General features: G+C 37.4%; 1 protein-coding gene across 1 annotated transcript in view; it reads right to left on the minus strand.

Annotated features, from left to right (window-relative positions):
- Positions 1-13,960, minus strand: part of SCFD1 (sec1 family domain containing 1) — a 133,045-nt gene that overhangs the window by 41,548 nt on the left and 77,537 nt on the right. Inside the window, exons 15-16 of the mRNA XM_060096357.1 lie at positions 12,003-12,099; positions 1,183-1,253 (exon numbers count right to left, since the gene is read on the minus strand). Coding sequence (XP_059952340.1) covers positions 1,183-1,253; positions 12,003-12,099 — 168 coding nt within the window. The remainder of the gene's footprint in view (positions 1-1,182; positions 1,254-12,002; positions 12,100-13,960) is intronic.

The following is a 13,960-nucleotide window of genomic DNA, read 5'->3' on the forward strand; positions in this document are numbered from 1 at the left end:
TAGTAAAAATCACTGCTTTCCTTCACAGTATTACCTCTACATTCTTAAAAAAGTTTTTTTCCTCAAAAGCAATTGATGGCTTATTACAGAAAAAAAAAACAACAAAATATCCCACAATCTACTCTTCCAGTGAGAAAAAAATCTAGAAAGGTAGATTATTTTCCAATCATTCTTAGAAATTTATTCTGATATAAAAAGTAGTTTTACTGCAATACAGTCTCTCATCTTTATTTTTATATGGATCAAATGATAGATGTGAATCTGAAGTTTAATCTTAGGAAATTATTGATACAATATTTATATAACTTTTGGAAATTTAGATATTTTCCTCCAAGTGACTTCTCTATATTCTATAATGGACATTAGTTTTTTTTTTTTTTAATTTGTTTGTTTATTTTTGGCTGTGTTGGGTCTTCGTTGCTGCACGTGGGCTTTCTCTAGTTGTGGTGAGGGGGGCTACTCTTCGTTGCGGTGCAGGTGCTTCTCACTGTGGTGGCTTCTCTTGTTGCGGAGCACAGGCTCTAGGCGCACGGGCTTCAGTAGTTGAGGGCTCAGTAGTTGTGGCTCGCAGGCTCTAGAGCATAGGCTCAGTAGCTGTGGCGCATGGGCTTAGTTGCTCTGTGGCACGTGGGATTTTCCTGGGCCAGGGATCAAACCCACATCCCGCTGCACTGGCAGGCGGATTCTTAACCACTACGCCACCAGGGAAGTCCCTGGACATTAGTTTTAAAACAACTGTAAAATATTACCAAACTTTTACTTTAGGTTAAAGCAAAATTCCTTGTAAGGAAAATAAGTATTAGTGGCTATAGCTTAAAGAAATGTAACTTCTAGGATCATCACATCATGAGAAATGATAAGATCAATCTTTCAAAAGGCAGAGCAAACTTGGTTAACTTAGTTTAGAATAGTTATTTTCCAGAAATAAGAATTTTGGTCACAAATTCAGTTCATATTCTAACAACTTAAAAGTGGTGAGATATTTCATGAGAAAACAGTTCTCTTAGTGACAATAAATACTGCTATAATATTCAGCGGTAAATAGAACTAGCCTTACGAAATTTTTTTTTCTTTTAAAGGAAGGAATGAAGTAATTATTTGGTTACAGTGATTTTTACTTCCATTTTCTGAAACAAACGAGTATTCTCCCTTCCTCCCAATAACTGAATACAGAGGACATACCTCAGAAGGTGCTTGCTGTGCACTTATGTAATAGATAAGAAACAGCCTCATTTTATCTTCTGGAGTTCCTGCTACAAAGGGGAAAATAGATAAGGAAAAAAAGACTTTCATAATTCTGGTTGCTATGTGTTTATAGTCAACACTATAAACTCAAGGCATACATAAATATGACAAGACAAACTAAGGTTCTTGATTCAAATGATTTAACGTTATAGGCACTAAATTACAACCATGTAAAACACAGATATGGAAAAAGATTAAATACTATGGGATTACAGGGATGAACTATGGAAGCATCTCTATTCTATCTTCCAAACTGTCTATAGTGTTGTGATTTATGTATCAGATCTAAACTCAAAAAGGTATAGGTAGGATAATCATACAATTCTAAAATAGTACACTTTTGAGATGAAAAGGGGGATGCTAGTAATAAGTATGTAAGGACAACTGGTATACAAATGGGACTATCCTGGGAAACCAGTTGCATGGTCCCCTTAGGTACTGGGTTATGAAAACCTGCTGGCTAAAATCATCTAACTGAGTCTAAGGTCATACTTGTGAAATTGAAGCCATTAAATATACATTTCTCCCCTTTCTGAAGGGTCTATGAAGATTTGGAAAACCATATGTCTGTAGTATAATAAACACCATTGTATTATGCAGATTATATCTGCCTGAAATTTTAAGACAAAACAAAGGATTTCAGAGAAATTTCTTGCTTGCAGTGCATCCTTTGAGCTACTACTCCTATTATCCAAAGCCCGAGACTGTCCAGAGAATCCTTTTATTTTCCCCTCAACACTGGGTGTACTTCGATGCAAAGTGATAAGGCACTGGTCATGGGTAACTCAGTTTCACTATTTAACAAATACCAGTATGCACTCTCACTTCGAAGTGTGTCCCAATACGTAAGAACTCAGAATTGTTATACTTTATTATAGAATAAAAACAAGAATAATTTTTTCAAAACATATTGACTGATGACCCATTGATTTTCTATCTTCAAATTATCCTTACTCCCTAAATATGACAAAGACTGGTAATAAAGATCAATGACAGGTTCTCCAACATTCTCATGCTTACAAATAAAGATTGTATTTTAGATATACTGAAGTAGGTTACTGGATTTAGGGTTTTGTTTAAATCCTAGGAGAAAGCTGATATTTTTGTTTTAGCAGGTAATTAGCCTCGATGGGTTCAGGCCAAAGCTCCTACCAGCCTCTGTGAGCCGTTTCCATCATGGATTCTATTTTTAAAATGTTTGCAGTGCTACTGGGATCTGTCCCACTGCCCAGCAGCCAGTACGGGAACTTGGAGGTCATCTAGTCCTTCACCTCTCAGTCTTTGGAATGCTGTTTAGGATCAGATTCATGCAGGTACAACTCAGAGGTGAGCCCAGGAATTCACAAACAACTTTATGGGGTTGCTTTCCTGAGCTCCTTCCTTCTGCAATCTCCCTGGTACTTTCCAGTTTCCTTGGCCTTCCCTTTTTAGTGCTCCAGCCAGAAAGCTTTGGCTTTAGGTACCCTGCTCCATTGTGTACTTCCTGCAGTTATGACGAAGCAGTTAGAGGACAAAAAGAAAAAGAGGACGGGGCTTGCTGTAGGCTCTTGGAACAATAGCTCCTAAGATACGAGAGACAGGTTCCCCTCCTCAGAGTTTTAGGGGCCTGTGGGTTCCTGCTGGCGCTTTTAATATCCGCAGCACAGAGCATAGCCTCTTCAAGCTGATGTCTGGGTCCTTTGGACATGTTCCATAAGGTTTTAAGTACTTTTCTTGCTTTCTGACACAAGGAAATGTTTCAGGCTCATTTTGTACTTTCTCTCCCTGGAATCAACCATACTCTAATGAGTCCTAATGGAAAGTGGAATATATAAGGCTAAAATTTTTACTACTGGGGAACTGTTGCTCCTAGCCCTGCTCAGTTGGCAGAGTTAGGGAATATATATATATATGTGTACACACACACACGCATATCTATATTTGTTTCTCTATTTGGCAAGTATTTAACAAAAACACCAAGTCTACATCAGCACCTCCAATTCCAATCCAATATTACTAGGGTTCATTCTAGTTTTCTTCATTTCCATAGTTATAACTTCCATTTCTGACAGTGGGAAACCTGGCTCCCTTTTTTTTTTTTTTTTTTTTTTTGCGGTATACGGGCGTCTCACTGTTGTGGCCTCTCCCGTTGCGGAGCACAGGCTCCGGACGCGCAGGCTCAGTGGCCATGGCTCATGGGCTCAGCCACTCCGCAGCATGTGGGATCTTCCCGGACCGGGGCACGACCCCGCGTCCCCTGCATCGGCAGGTGGACTCTCAACCACTGCGCCACCAGGGAAGCCCCTGGCTCCCTTTTTATTACCTGATGTATTTACTTATTTATCCAGTCCCCTGTATGTAACAAATATCTTATCTCTCCCACTGTCCCCTTGCCTGCATGGACGTTGTCTCCTCCACTTGGGCTCTGATTCTCTACAATGGACCCACCCACATGCCTGGCTATAATTCTCACCCCACCTGAGCCAATGTTTGGTTTGTCCTATGCAGGGTCACCCCCCTTAATCTGATAGGACTCTTATACCCTTATAACTGCTCCCACATGTGGACACTCTGCTCACTTCACTTGGACTTTGACATTTCATGCTGGATTACCAACCCTCTCTCTACCGGATATGTGGATGCCCTCCTCATCCTGCTCAGGTTCTGACATCTTGTTCTGGGCTGAAGTGGTACTACACTGCTACTTTGCATGAATGCCTACCTTGCTCTGCTCTACTTAATGTCTTTAATAATAAATGGTTTGAGAAAGTAAGGGAAGGGAAAAAGAAAGATTCTGATTGCTTTTTTTAATCAACACACTTAATTGCTTCAACTTTACTCAAAATTTATTGTAAATAGCAAGTAATAGCTCTGAAGTGATGGGCTTAGATGTATTTTTCATATTTTTAATTGTAAAGTACACATATCTTCAAAATGTTATGTTCTCCCCACAAATCTAACTTTTTAAAAGTGTGAGAAATACTATGGCTTCTCAGAAGTTTTTATGAATAGAACCCTTTAATTACAAACAAGTGAAAAAAAATTTTAAACTTACTTTCCAACGTGATATAAAATCTAAAAGTCAGACCAAAACTATAACTCAAAAAACATCATTATTTACTTGAAAAGCTTGTATGTAAAATATAAGCTAAATAGCTTATATGCTTTTTATTCATTTTTCAAAAGAGCTGAGATTTGAATTGAAAACTCTTCTGAAATTATTAAGCCTGTAAAGTTTAGAGAATTTTAGTGGCTTAAACCCTATGAAGATCTTATGATCATTATGATTGAAAACAATGATTAGATTATATTTTCTAAGTGCAAATAGTTATATCTTGTTTTAAGAAAATCTAACAAACATATATTTAGATAAATATAAATATAAAGGGACTGTCTACAGAGTTTCTCTAAAAGTGAATTCCCAGGGGCCTCAGACGTGAATCCGGGGTGCAGACAACTGTCAAGCCCAGGCAGAGTCCCTGGCACGCTGGGCGGCAGGGGTGGTGCAGATGGCCTGGCTCTGACCCCGAGGACACCAGGTCACCCTGTGCACCTCAGGCCACCGCACTGTCCCTCCGGCTGCTCCAGGTCCCCATGGCCGCACACCAGCCAGGCGGTTCCAGGGATTTGGATGTCCGTGCCTTTGGGGGACCATTACTTCGTCTGCCACATGCTGTGTAGCTGACAGGGTCTTGGTGCTCTGGTGGGGTGTCAGGCCTGTGCCTCTGAGGAGGGAGAGCTGAGTTCAGGACACTGGTCCACCAGAGACCTCTCAACTCCATGTAATATCAAATGGCGAAAGTTCTCCCAGAGATCTCCATCTCAACACAAAGACCCAGCTCTACTCAACGACCAGCAACCTACAGTGCTGGACACCCTATGCCAAACAACTAGCAAGACAGGAACACAACTCCACCCATTAGCAGAGAGGCTGCCTAAAATCATAATAAGGTCACAGACACCCCAAAACACATCACCGGATGCAGTCCTGCTGACTAGAAAGACAAGATCCAGCTTCATCCACCAGAACACAGGCACTAGTCCTATCCACCAGGAAGGCTACACAACACACTGAACCAACCTTAGCCACTAGGGGCAGACACTAAAAACAACGGGAACTACAAACCTGCAGCCTGCGAAAAGGAGACCCCAAACACAGTAAGTTAAGCAAGATGAGAAGACAGAGAAACACACAGCAGATGAAGGAGCAAGGTAAAAAGCCACCACACCAAACAAATGAAGAGGAAATAGGCAGTCTACATGAAAAAGAATTCAGAATAATGACTGTAAAGATGATCCAAAATATCAGAAATAGAATGGAGAAATTACAAGAAACATTTAACAAGGACATGGAAAAACTAAAGCACACACAAACAATGATGAACAACACAACAAATACAATTAAAAATTCTCTAGAAGGAATCAAAAGCAGAATAACTGAGGCAGAAGAACGGATAAGTGACCTGGAAGATAAAATAGTGGAAATAACTACTGCAAAGCAGAATAAAGAAAAAAGAATGAAAAGACTTGAGGACACTCTCAGAGACCTCTGGGACAACATTAAACCCACCAACATTCGAATTATAGGGGTCCCAGAAGAAGAAAAGAAAAACAAAAGGACTGAGACAATATTTGAAGAGATTATAGTTGAAAACATCCCTAATATGGGAAAGTAAATAGTCAATGAAGTCCAGGAAGCACAGAGAGTCCAATATAAGATATATCCAAGGAGAAACACGCTAAGACACATATTAATCAAACTATCAAAAATTAAGTACAAAGAAAAAATATTAAAAGCAGCAAAGGAAAAGCAACAAATAACATACAAGGGAATCCCCATAAGGTTAACAGCTGAACTTTCAGCAGAAACTCTGCAAGCCAGAAGGGAGTGGCAGGACATACTTAAAGTGAAGAAAGGGAAAAACCTACAACCAAGATTACTCTACCAAGCAAGGATCTCATTCAGATTCGACAGAGAAATTAAAACCTTTACAGAGAAGCAAAAGATAAGAGAAATCCGCACCACCAAACCAGCTGTACAACAAATGCTAAAGGCACTTCTCTAGGCAGGAAACACAAGAGAAGGAAAAGACCTATAATAAGAAACCAAAAACTATTAAGAAAATGGTAATAGGGACATAAATATCGATAACTACCTTAAATGTAAATAGATTAAATGCTCCAACCAAAAGATACAGACTGGCAGAATGGATACAAAAACAAGACCCGTATATATGCTGTCTACAAGAGACCCACTTCAGACCTAGGGACACATACAGACTGAAAGTGAGGGGAAGGAAAAAGATATTCCATGCAAATGGAAATCAAAAGAAAGCTGGAGTAGCAATTCTTGTATCAGACAAAATAGACTTTAAAATAAAGACTATTACAAGAGACAAAGAAGGACACTATATAATGATCAAGGGATCAATCCAAGAAGAAGATATAAGAATTGGAAATATTTATGCACCCAAAATAGGAATACCTCAATACCTAAGGCAAATGCTAATAGCCATACAAGGAGAAATCGACAGTAACACAATCATAGTAGGGGACTTTAACACCCTACTTTCTCCAATGGACAGATCATCCAAAATGAAAATAAATAAGGAAACACAAGCTTTAAATGATACATTAAACAAAATGGAATTCATTGATATTTATAGGACATTCCATCCAAAAACAACACAATACACTTTATTCTCAAGTGCTCATGGAATATTCTCCAGGATAGATCATATCTTGGGTCACAAATCAAGGCTTGGTAAATTTAAGAAAACTGAAATTGTCTCAAATATCTTTTCTGACCACAATGCTATGAGACTAGATACCAATTACAGGAAAAAAAACTGTAAAAAACACAAACACATCAGGCTAAACAATACATTAGTATATAACCAAGAGATCACTGAAGAAATCAAAGAGGAAATCAAAAAATACCTAGAAACAAATAACAATGAAAACACGATGACCCAAAATCTATGGGATGCAGCAAAAGCAGTTCTAAGAGGGAAGTTTATAGCAATACAGTCCTACCTCAAGAAACAAGAAACATCTCAAATAAACAACCTAACGTTACACCTAAAGCAATTAGAGAAAGAAGAACAAAATAACCGCAAAGTTAGCAGAAGGAAAGAAATCATAAAGATCAAATCAGAAATAAATGAAAAAGAAATGAAGGAAACTATATCAATGATCAATAAAACTAAAAGCTGGTTCTTTGAGAAGATAAACAAAATTGATAAACCATTAGCCAGACTCATCAAGAAAAAAAGGGAGAGGACTCAAATCAATACAATTAGAAATGAAAAAGGAGAGGTAACAACTGACATTGCAGAAATACAAAGGATCACAAGAGATTACTACGAGCAACTCTATGCCAATAAAATGAACAACGTGGAAAAATGGATAAATTCTTAGAAAAGCACAACCTTCCGAGACTGAACCAGGAAGAAATAGAAAATATAAACAGACCAATCACAAGCACTGAAATTGAGACTGTGATTTAAAATCTTCCAAAAAACAAAAGCCCAGGACCAGACGGATTCACAGGCAAATTCTATCAAGCATTTAGAGAAGAGCTAACACCTATCATTCTCAAACTCTTCCACAATATAGCAGAGGAGGGAACACTCCCAAACTCACTCTACAAGGCCACCATAATGCTGATACCAAAACCAGACAAAGATGTCACAAAGAAAGAAAACTACAGGCCAATTATCACTGATGAACATAGATGCAAAAATCCTCACAAAATACTAGCAAACAGAATCCAACAACACAATAATAGGATCATACACCATGATCAAGTGGGGTTTATCCCAGGAATGCAAGGATTCTTCAATATACACAAATCAATCAATGTGATATACCATAATAACAAATTGAAGGAGAAAAACCATATAATCATCTCAATAGATGCAGAGAAAGCTTTCAACAAAATTCAACACCCATTTAGGATAAAAACCCTCTAGGTAGTAGGCATAGAGGGAACTTTCCTCAACATAATAAAGGCCATATATGACAAACACACAGCCAACATCGTTCACAATGATGAAAAATTGAAATCATTTCCTATAAGATCAGGAACAAGACAAGGTTGTCCACTCTCACCACTATTATTCAACATTGTTTTGGAAGTTTTAGCCACGGCAATCAGAGAAGAAAAAGAAATAAAAGGAATCCAAATCGGAAAAGAAGAAGTAAAGCTGTCACTGTTTACAGATGACATGATACTATACATAGAGAATCCTAAAAATACTACCAAAAAACTACTAGAGCTCACCAATGAATTTGGTAAAGTAGCAGGATACAAAATTAATGCACAGAAATCTCTTGCATTCTTACACACTAATGATGAAAAATCTGAAAGAGAAATTAAGGAAACACTCTCATTTACCACTGCAACAAAAAGAATAAAACACCTAGGAATAAACCTACTTAAGGAGACAAAAGACCTGTATGCAGAAAACTATGAGACACTGATGAAAGAAATTAAAGATGATACAAACAGAGAGAAAGATATACCATGTTCTTGGATTGGAAGAATCAACATTGTGAAAATGAGTGTAGTACCCAACGAAATCTACAGATTCAATGCAATCCCTATCAAACTACCAATGGCATTTTTCACAGAACTACAACAAAAAGTTGCACAATTTGTTTGGAAACACAAAAGACCCTGAATAGCCAAAGCAATCTTGAGAAAGAAAAATGGAGCTGGAGGAATCAGGCTCCCAGACTTCAGACTACAGCACAAAGCTACAGTAATCCAGAAAATATGGTACTGGCACAAAAACAGAAATATAGATCAATGGAACAGGATAGAAAGCACAGAGATAAACCCACGCTCCTATGGTCACCTTATTACTATTATTGTTTTTTTGCGGTACGCGGGCCTCTCACTGTTGTGGCCTCTCTCGTTGCGGAGCACAGGCTCCGGACGTGCAGCCTCAGCGGCCATGGCTCATGGGCCCAGCCGCTCCGTGGCATGTGGGATCTTCCCAGACCAGGGCACGAACCCATGTCCCCTGCATCGGTAGGTGGACTCTCAACCACTGCGCCACCAGGGAAGCCCTGGTCACCTTATTTTTGATAAAGGAGGCAAGAATATACAATGGAGAAAAGACAGCGTCTTTAATAAGTGGTGCTGGGAAACCTGGACAGCTACATGTAAAAAAATGAAATTAGAACACTCCCTAACACCATACACAAAAATAAACTTAAAATGTATTAAAAACCTAAATGTAAGACCAGATACTATAAAACTCCTAGAGAAAAAAACATAAGCAGAACACTCTATGAGATAAATCACAGCAAGATCTTTTTTGACCCTCCTCCTAGAGGAATGGAAATAAAAACAAAAATAAACAAATGGGACCTAATGAACCTTAAAAGACGAAAAGACAACCCTCAGAATGGGAGAAAATATTTGCAATTGAAGCAACTGACAAAGGATTAATCTCCAAAATATACAAGCAGCTCATGCAGCTCAATATCAAAAACACAAACAACCCAATCCAAAAATGGTCAGAAGAGCTAAACAGACATTTCTCCAAAGAAGATATACAGATTGCCAACAAACACATGAAAGGCTGCTCAACATTACTAATCATTAGAGAAATGCAAGTCAAAACTACAATGAGGTATGACCTCACACCAGTCAGAATAGCCATCATCAAAAAATCTACAAACAATAAATGCTGGAGAGGGTGTGGTAAAAAGGGAACCCTCTTGCACTGTTGGTGGGAATGTAAATTGATACAGCCACTATGGAGAACAGTATGGAGGTTCCTTAACAAACTAAAAACAGAACTACTATACGAGCCAGCAATCCCACTACTGGACACATACCCTGGGAAAACCATAATTCAAAGAGTCACGGACAAGCCTCTTATATATCCTCATCCACCAGAGGGCAGACAGCAGAAGCAAGAAGAACTACAATCCTGCAGCCTGTGGAACAAAAACCACATTCACAGAAAGATAGACAAGATGAAAAGGCAGAGGGCTATGTACCAGATGAAGGAACAAGATAAAACCCCAGAAAAACAACTAAATGAAATGGAGATAGGCAATCTTCCAGAAAAAGAATTCAGAATAATGACAGTGAAGATAAGCCAGGACCTCAGAAAGAATGGAGGCAAAGATTGAGAAGATGCAAGAAATCTTCCAAGAAACAAAAGTCCAGGACCAGATGGCTTCACAGGTGAATTCTACCAAACATTTAGAGAAGAGCTAACACCCATCCTTCTCAAACTCTTCCAAAAAATTGCAGAGGAAGGAACACTCCTAAACTCATTCTACAAGGCCACCATCACCCTGATACCAAAACCAGACAAAGATACTACAAAAAAAGAAAATTACAGACCAATATCACTGATGAATATAGATGCAAAAATCCTCAACAAAATACTAGCAAACAGAATTCAACAACACATTAAAAGGATCATACACCATGACCAAGTGGGATTTATCCCAGGGATAGAAGGATTCTTCAATATATGCAAATCATCAATGTGATACACCATATTAACAAATTGAGGAAGAAAAACCATATGATCATCTCAATAGATGCAGAAAAAGCTTTTGACAAAATTCAACACCCATTTATGATAAAAACTCTCCAGAAAGTGGGCATAGAGGGAAACTACCTCAACATAATAAAGGCCATATACGAAGAAAAAAAAAAAAAAAGTCATGTACCACAATGTTCATTGCAGCTCTATTTACAAGAGCCAGGACGTGGAAGCAACCTAAGTGTCCTCAACAGATGAATGGATAAAGAAGATGTGGCACATATACACAATGGAATATTAGTCATAAAAAGAAACAAAATTGAGTTATCTGTAGTGAGGTGGAGGGACCTAGAGACTGTCATACAGAGTGAAGTAAGTCAGAAAGAGAAAAATAAATACTGTATGCTAACACATATATATGGAATCTAAAAAAAAAAAGGTTCTGAAGAACCTAGAGGCAGGACAGGAATAAAGACACAGACGTAGAGAATGGACTTGAGGACACGGGGCGGGGGAAGGGTAAGCTGGGACAAAGTGAGAGAGTGGCATGGACTTATGTATACTAACCAATGTAAAGTAGATAGCTATTGGGAAGCAGCTGCATAGCACAGGGAGATCAGCTCGGTGCTTTGTGACCACCTAGAGGGGTGGGATAGGGAGGGTGGTGTGACCACCTAGAGGGGTGGGATAGGGAGGGTGGGAGGGAGACGCAAGGGGGAGGAGATATGGGGTATATGTATATGTATAGCTGATTCACTTTGTTATAAAGCAGAAACTAACACACCATTGTAAAGCAATTATACTCCACTAAATGTGTTTAAAAAAAAGTGAATTCCCTAAATATTTAAAACAAAATTCAGTTTTAGATACATCTTTTTAGGAAACTCTTTAGGGTGAAACCAAAGTAATTAGAAACTGCATCATTTAGAGATTCTGGCTTTGAATATTTTACCTTCAAACCTTCCTGGAGCCAGAAGAAATTGAGCTTTAAATGTATCACTTTAAACAAATGAATATAAAAAGTGCTTAAATACCTCGCCCCCACAAAAAAAAGCACTTACATACCATCAAAGAAAAGTTCAATAAAATAAAATGTAAATCATTTTTCTACCTTAGTAACTGCTATGTTACAAATTTCTCAACAGGAAATAGCTCATTTAATTATCTCATAAATAGCAAAGATTATGAGAAAAACAATGATTCTATTCAGATTTTACTCAAATGGAAAATGCTGGATTCATCAGAATTCATGGTACATACCATCAGGGTCTGATATTATATCTAGAAGCGATTTATCCAGAGTAGTTTTGCTCATTATTTTTTCTTCATATTCAAAATATACATCCAATTTTCTTGCCTGTTTCAAAATAAGTGTCAGATTAGAATACATCAAGTAATAAAAACATACTAAAGGACTCTCAGCTTACAAGTTTCTATGATCAATTTGAAAAACAAATGTTCATTTCCTAGTAGAATTTAAAGTTTCTTACTTTTGATTATATAGTTAATGTAAAAAAAATGATAGATTGACTATTATATTTATCATATTTTACTTATAAATTCAGAATTAACTCTGCATGTCATATATTAGCAAAGACAAAAAATCACACAAATCTCAATTATTGTATTAATTAGTAACTAGCATACAAATAACACTGTATTCCATGCAAATTAATATCAAGTGGTCATGTTACGTTTAATTTTTTAGTGAGTAAATTCAGATATTTTCATCCTAACCGGAAAGTTACCCTAATTATTTTCAATGGTTTTTAAATAAACTATTTTCCTACTTAATACTCTGAAGTTTAGATAATGGAAAAGTAGTCAAACTTAGCTTTTCTGTATGGCAGCTTTTCTAATTTAAAATTCGTTGATTAAAATTATCCAAATGAAATTAACATGTTAGGATAATCCGAGGTAAATAAAAATTATCGAGTATCTATTAAATTATGCTTCAAATAGACAAGAGAAAAGAACATGCTTTACTACTGAAGGTATTACCAATCTAACTAGAAACCATTCATGAAATAAATGAGAATACTTATGAGATACCAACAAAGAACCAAAATGTAAATATAGAATATAAATAAATATATTAAGATCAGATGATAGAATGAAATAATTAACCAATTGTGGAGAAGGAAGCGATGAGTTTTGAATTGTTTTGAGAGTGATTTGGGGACATGGATAGACAGAGTTCATTTCAGTTAAAGGGATCATACCAAGGCATAATCAGAGTGGATAGATCTGAGTGGCAGACTCAGGAGTGATTTCATATATGAGGCAACAGGCAATCAACCAGAGTCCCTCAATCCCACTCCCCTGCAGTGGCACACAAGGCCAGAGCTTTAAACAGATGAAATATTCTGTTTGAAAATCCAAACAACATGAAAAGGTAAATACATTGAGACCTGTCTTCACTCCTGTCCTTTTCCACCTGCTTCTTTGGATATTCTTTATTTCTCCTATAGTTTTTCACTTTCTCTATGCAAATAGTATCTATACCCTAAGATCCCTCTGCTTTCTGCCACAAAAGGTAACATACTATACTCTTCTGTCCCTTGTTTTCACTCAATATAACTAGTACATGGAGAATTTCCTTATTAGTGAAGTCTAGATAAGAGTTAATAAACTGTCAGAGTTTTCCTTTTTATAAATGGCTTTTCATATTCTTCAGATTCCCTGATACAGGAACCACTTTAACTACTGTATAAAGCTACTTTGAATAACAAAGTAGATGAGAGGTAAAGTCCTAGGAATGGAAAAATGTAATATCAAAAATGAACAAAAGAAATAGAAAGGAGATCCTAGGAAAGAGAACATGGTGGTGACTGTGTGAATGGAAAGGAAGAGACAGAAACTTAATAATTAACATGAGAATGTATATGGGAAGGAAGCTAGTGAAAAAAGTCAAAGATAACTCCTGGGAAACTAGGATAATAGTAGTAGGAACTATGTTAACATAAATATTAGATTGGGAAAGGCTAATTATCTGTAGAGTAAAGCTAGGAATGGAAGGGGGAAGGTGATAAAATAAGGTGTTAGGCTGACTTTCGGGCCCTCACAATCTGCTCCAGCCAACTTTTCTGTTTTATCACTATTCACTGGGTTCAGTTCCCTCTAGTCACATCAATTAACTCACTGACTTTCGTTAAAGTCAGTGTACACTACATACGTAGTGTATGCTTTTAATCCTCAAGGCTTAGGCTTGGGTTATA

This window comes from Mesoplodon densirostris, chromosome 4 (genome assembly GCF_025265405.1).
Source record: "Mesoplodon densirostris isolate mMesDen1 chromosome 4, mMesDen1 primary haplotype, whole genome shotgun sequence".
NCBI lineage: Eukaryota > Metazoa > Chordata > Mammalia > Artiodactyla > Ziphiidae > Mesoplodon > Mesoplodon densirostris.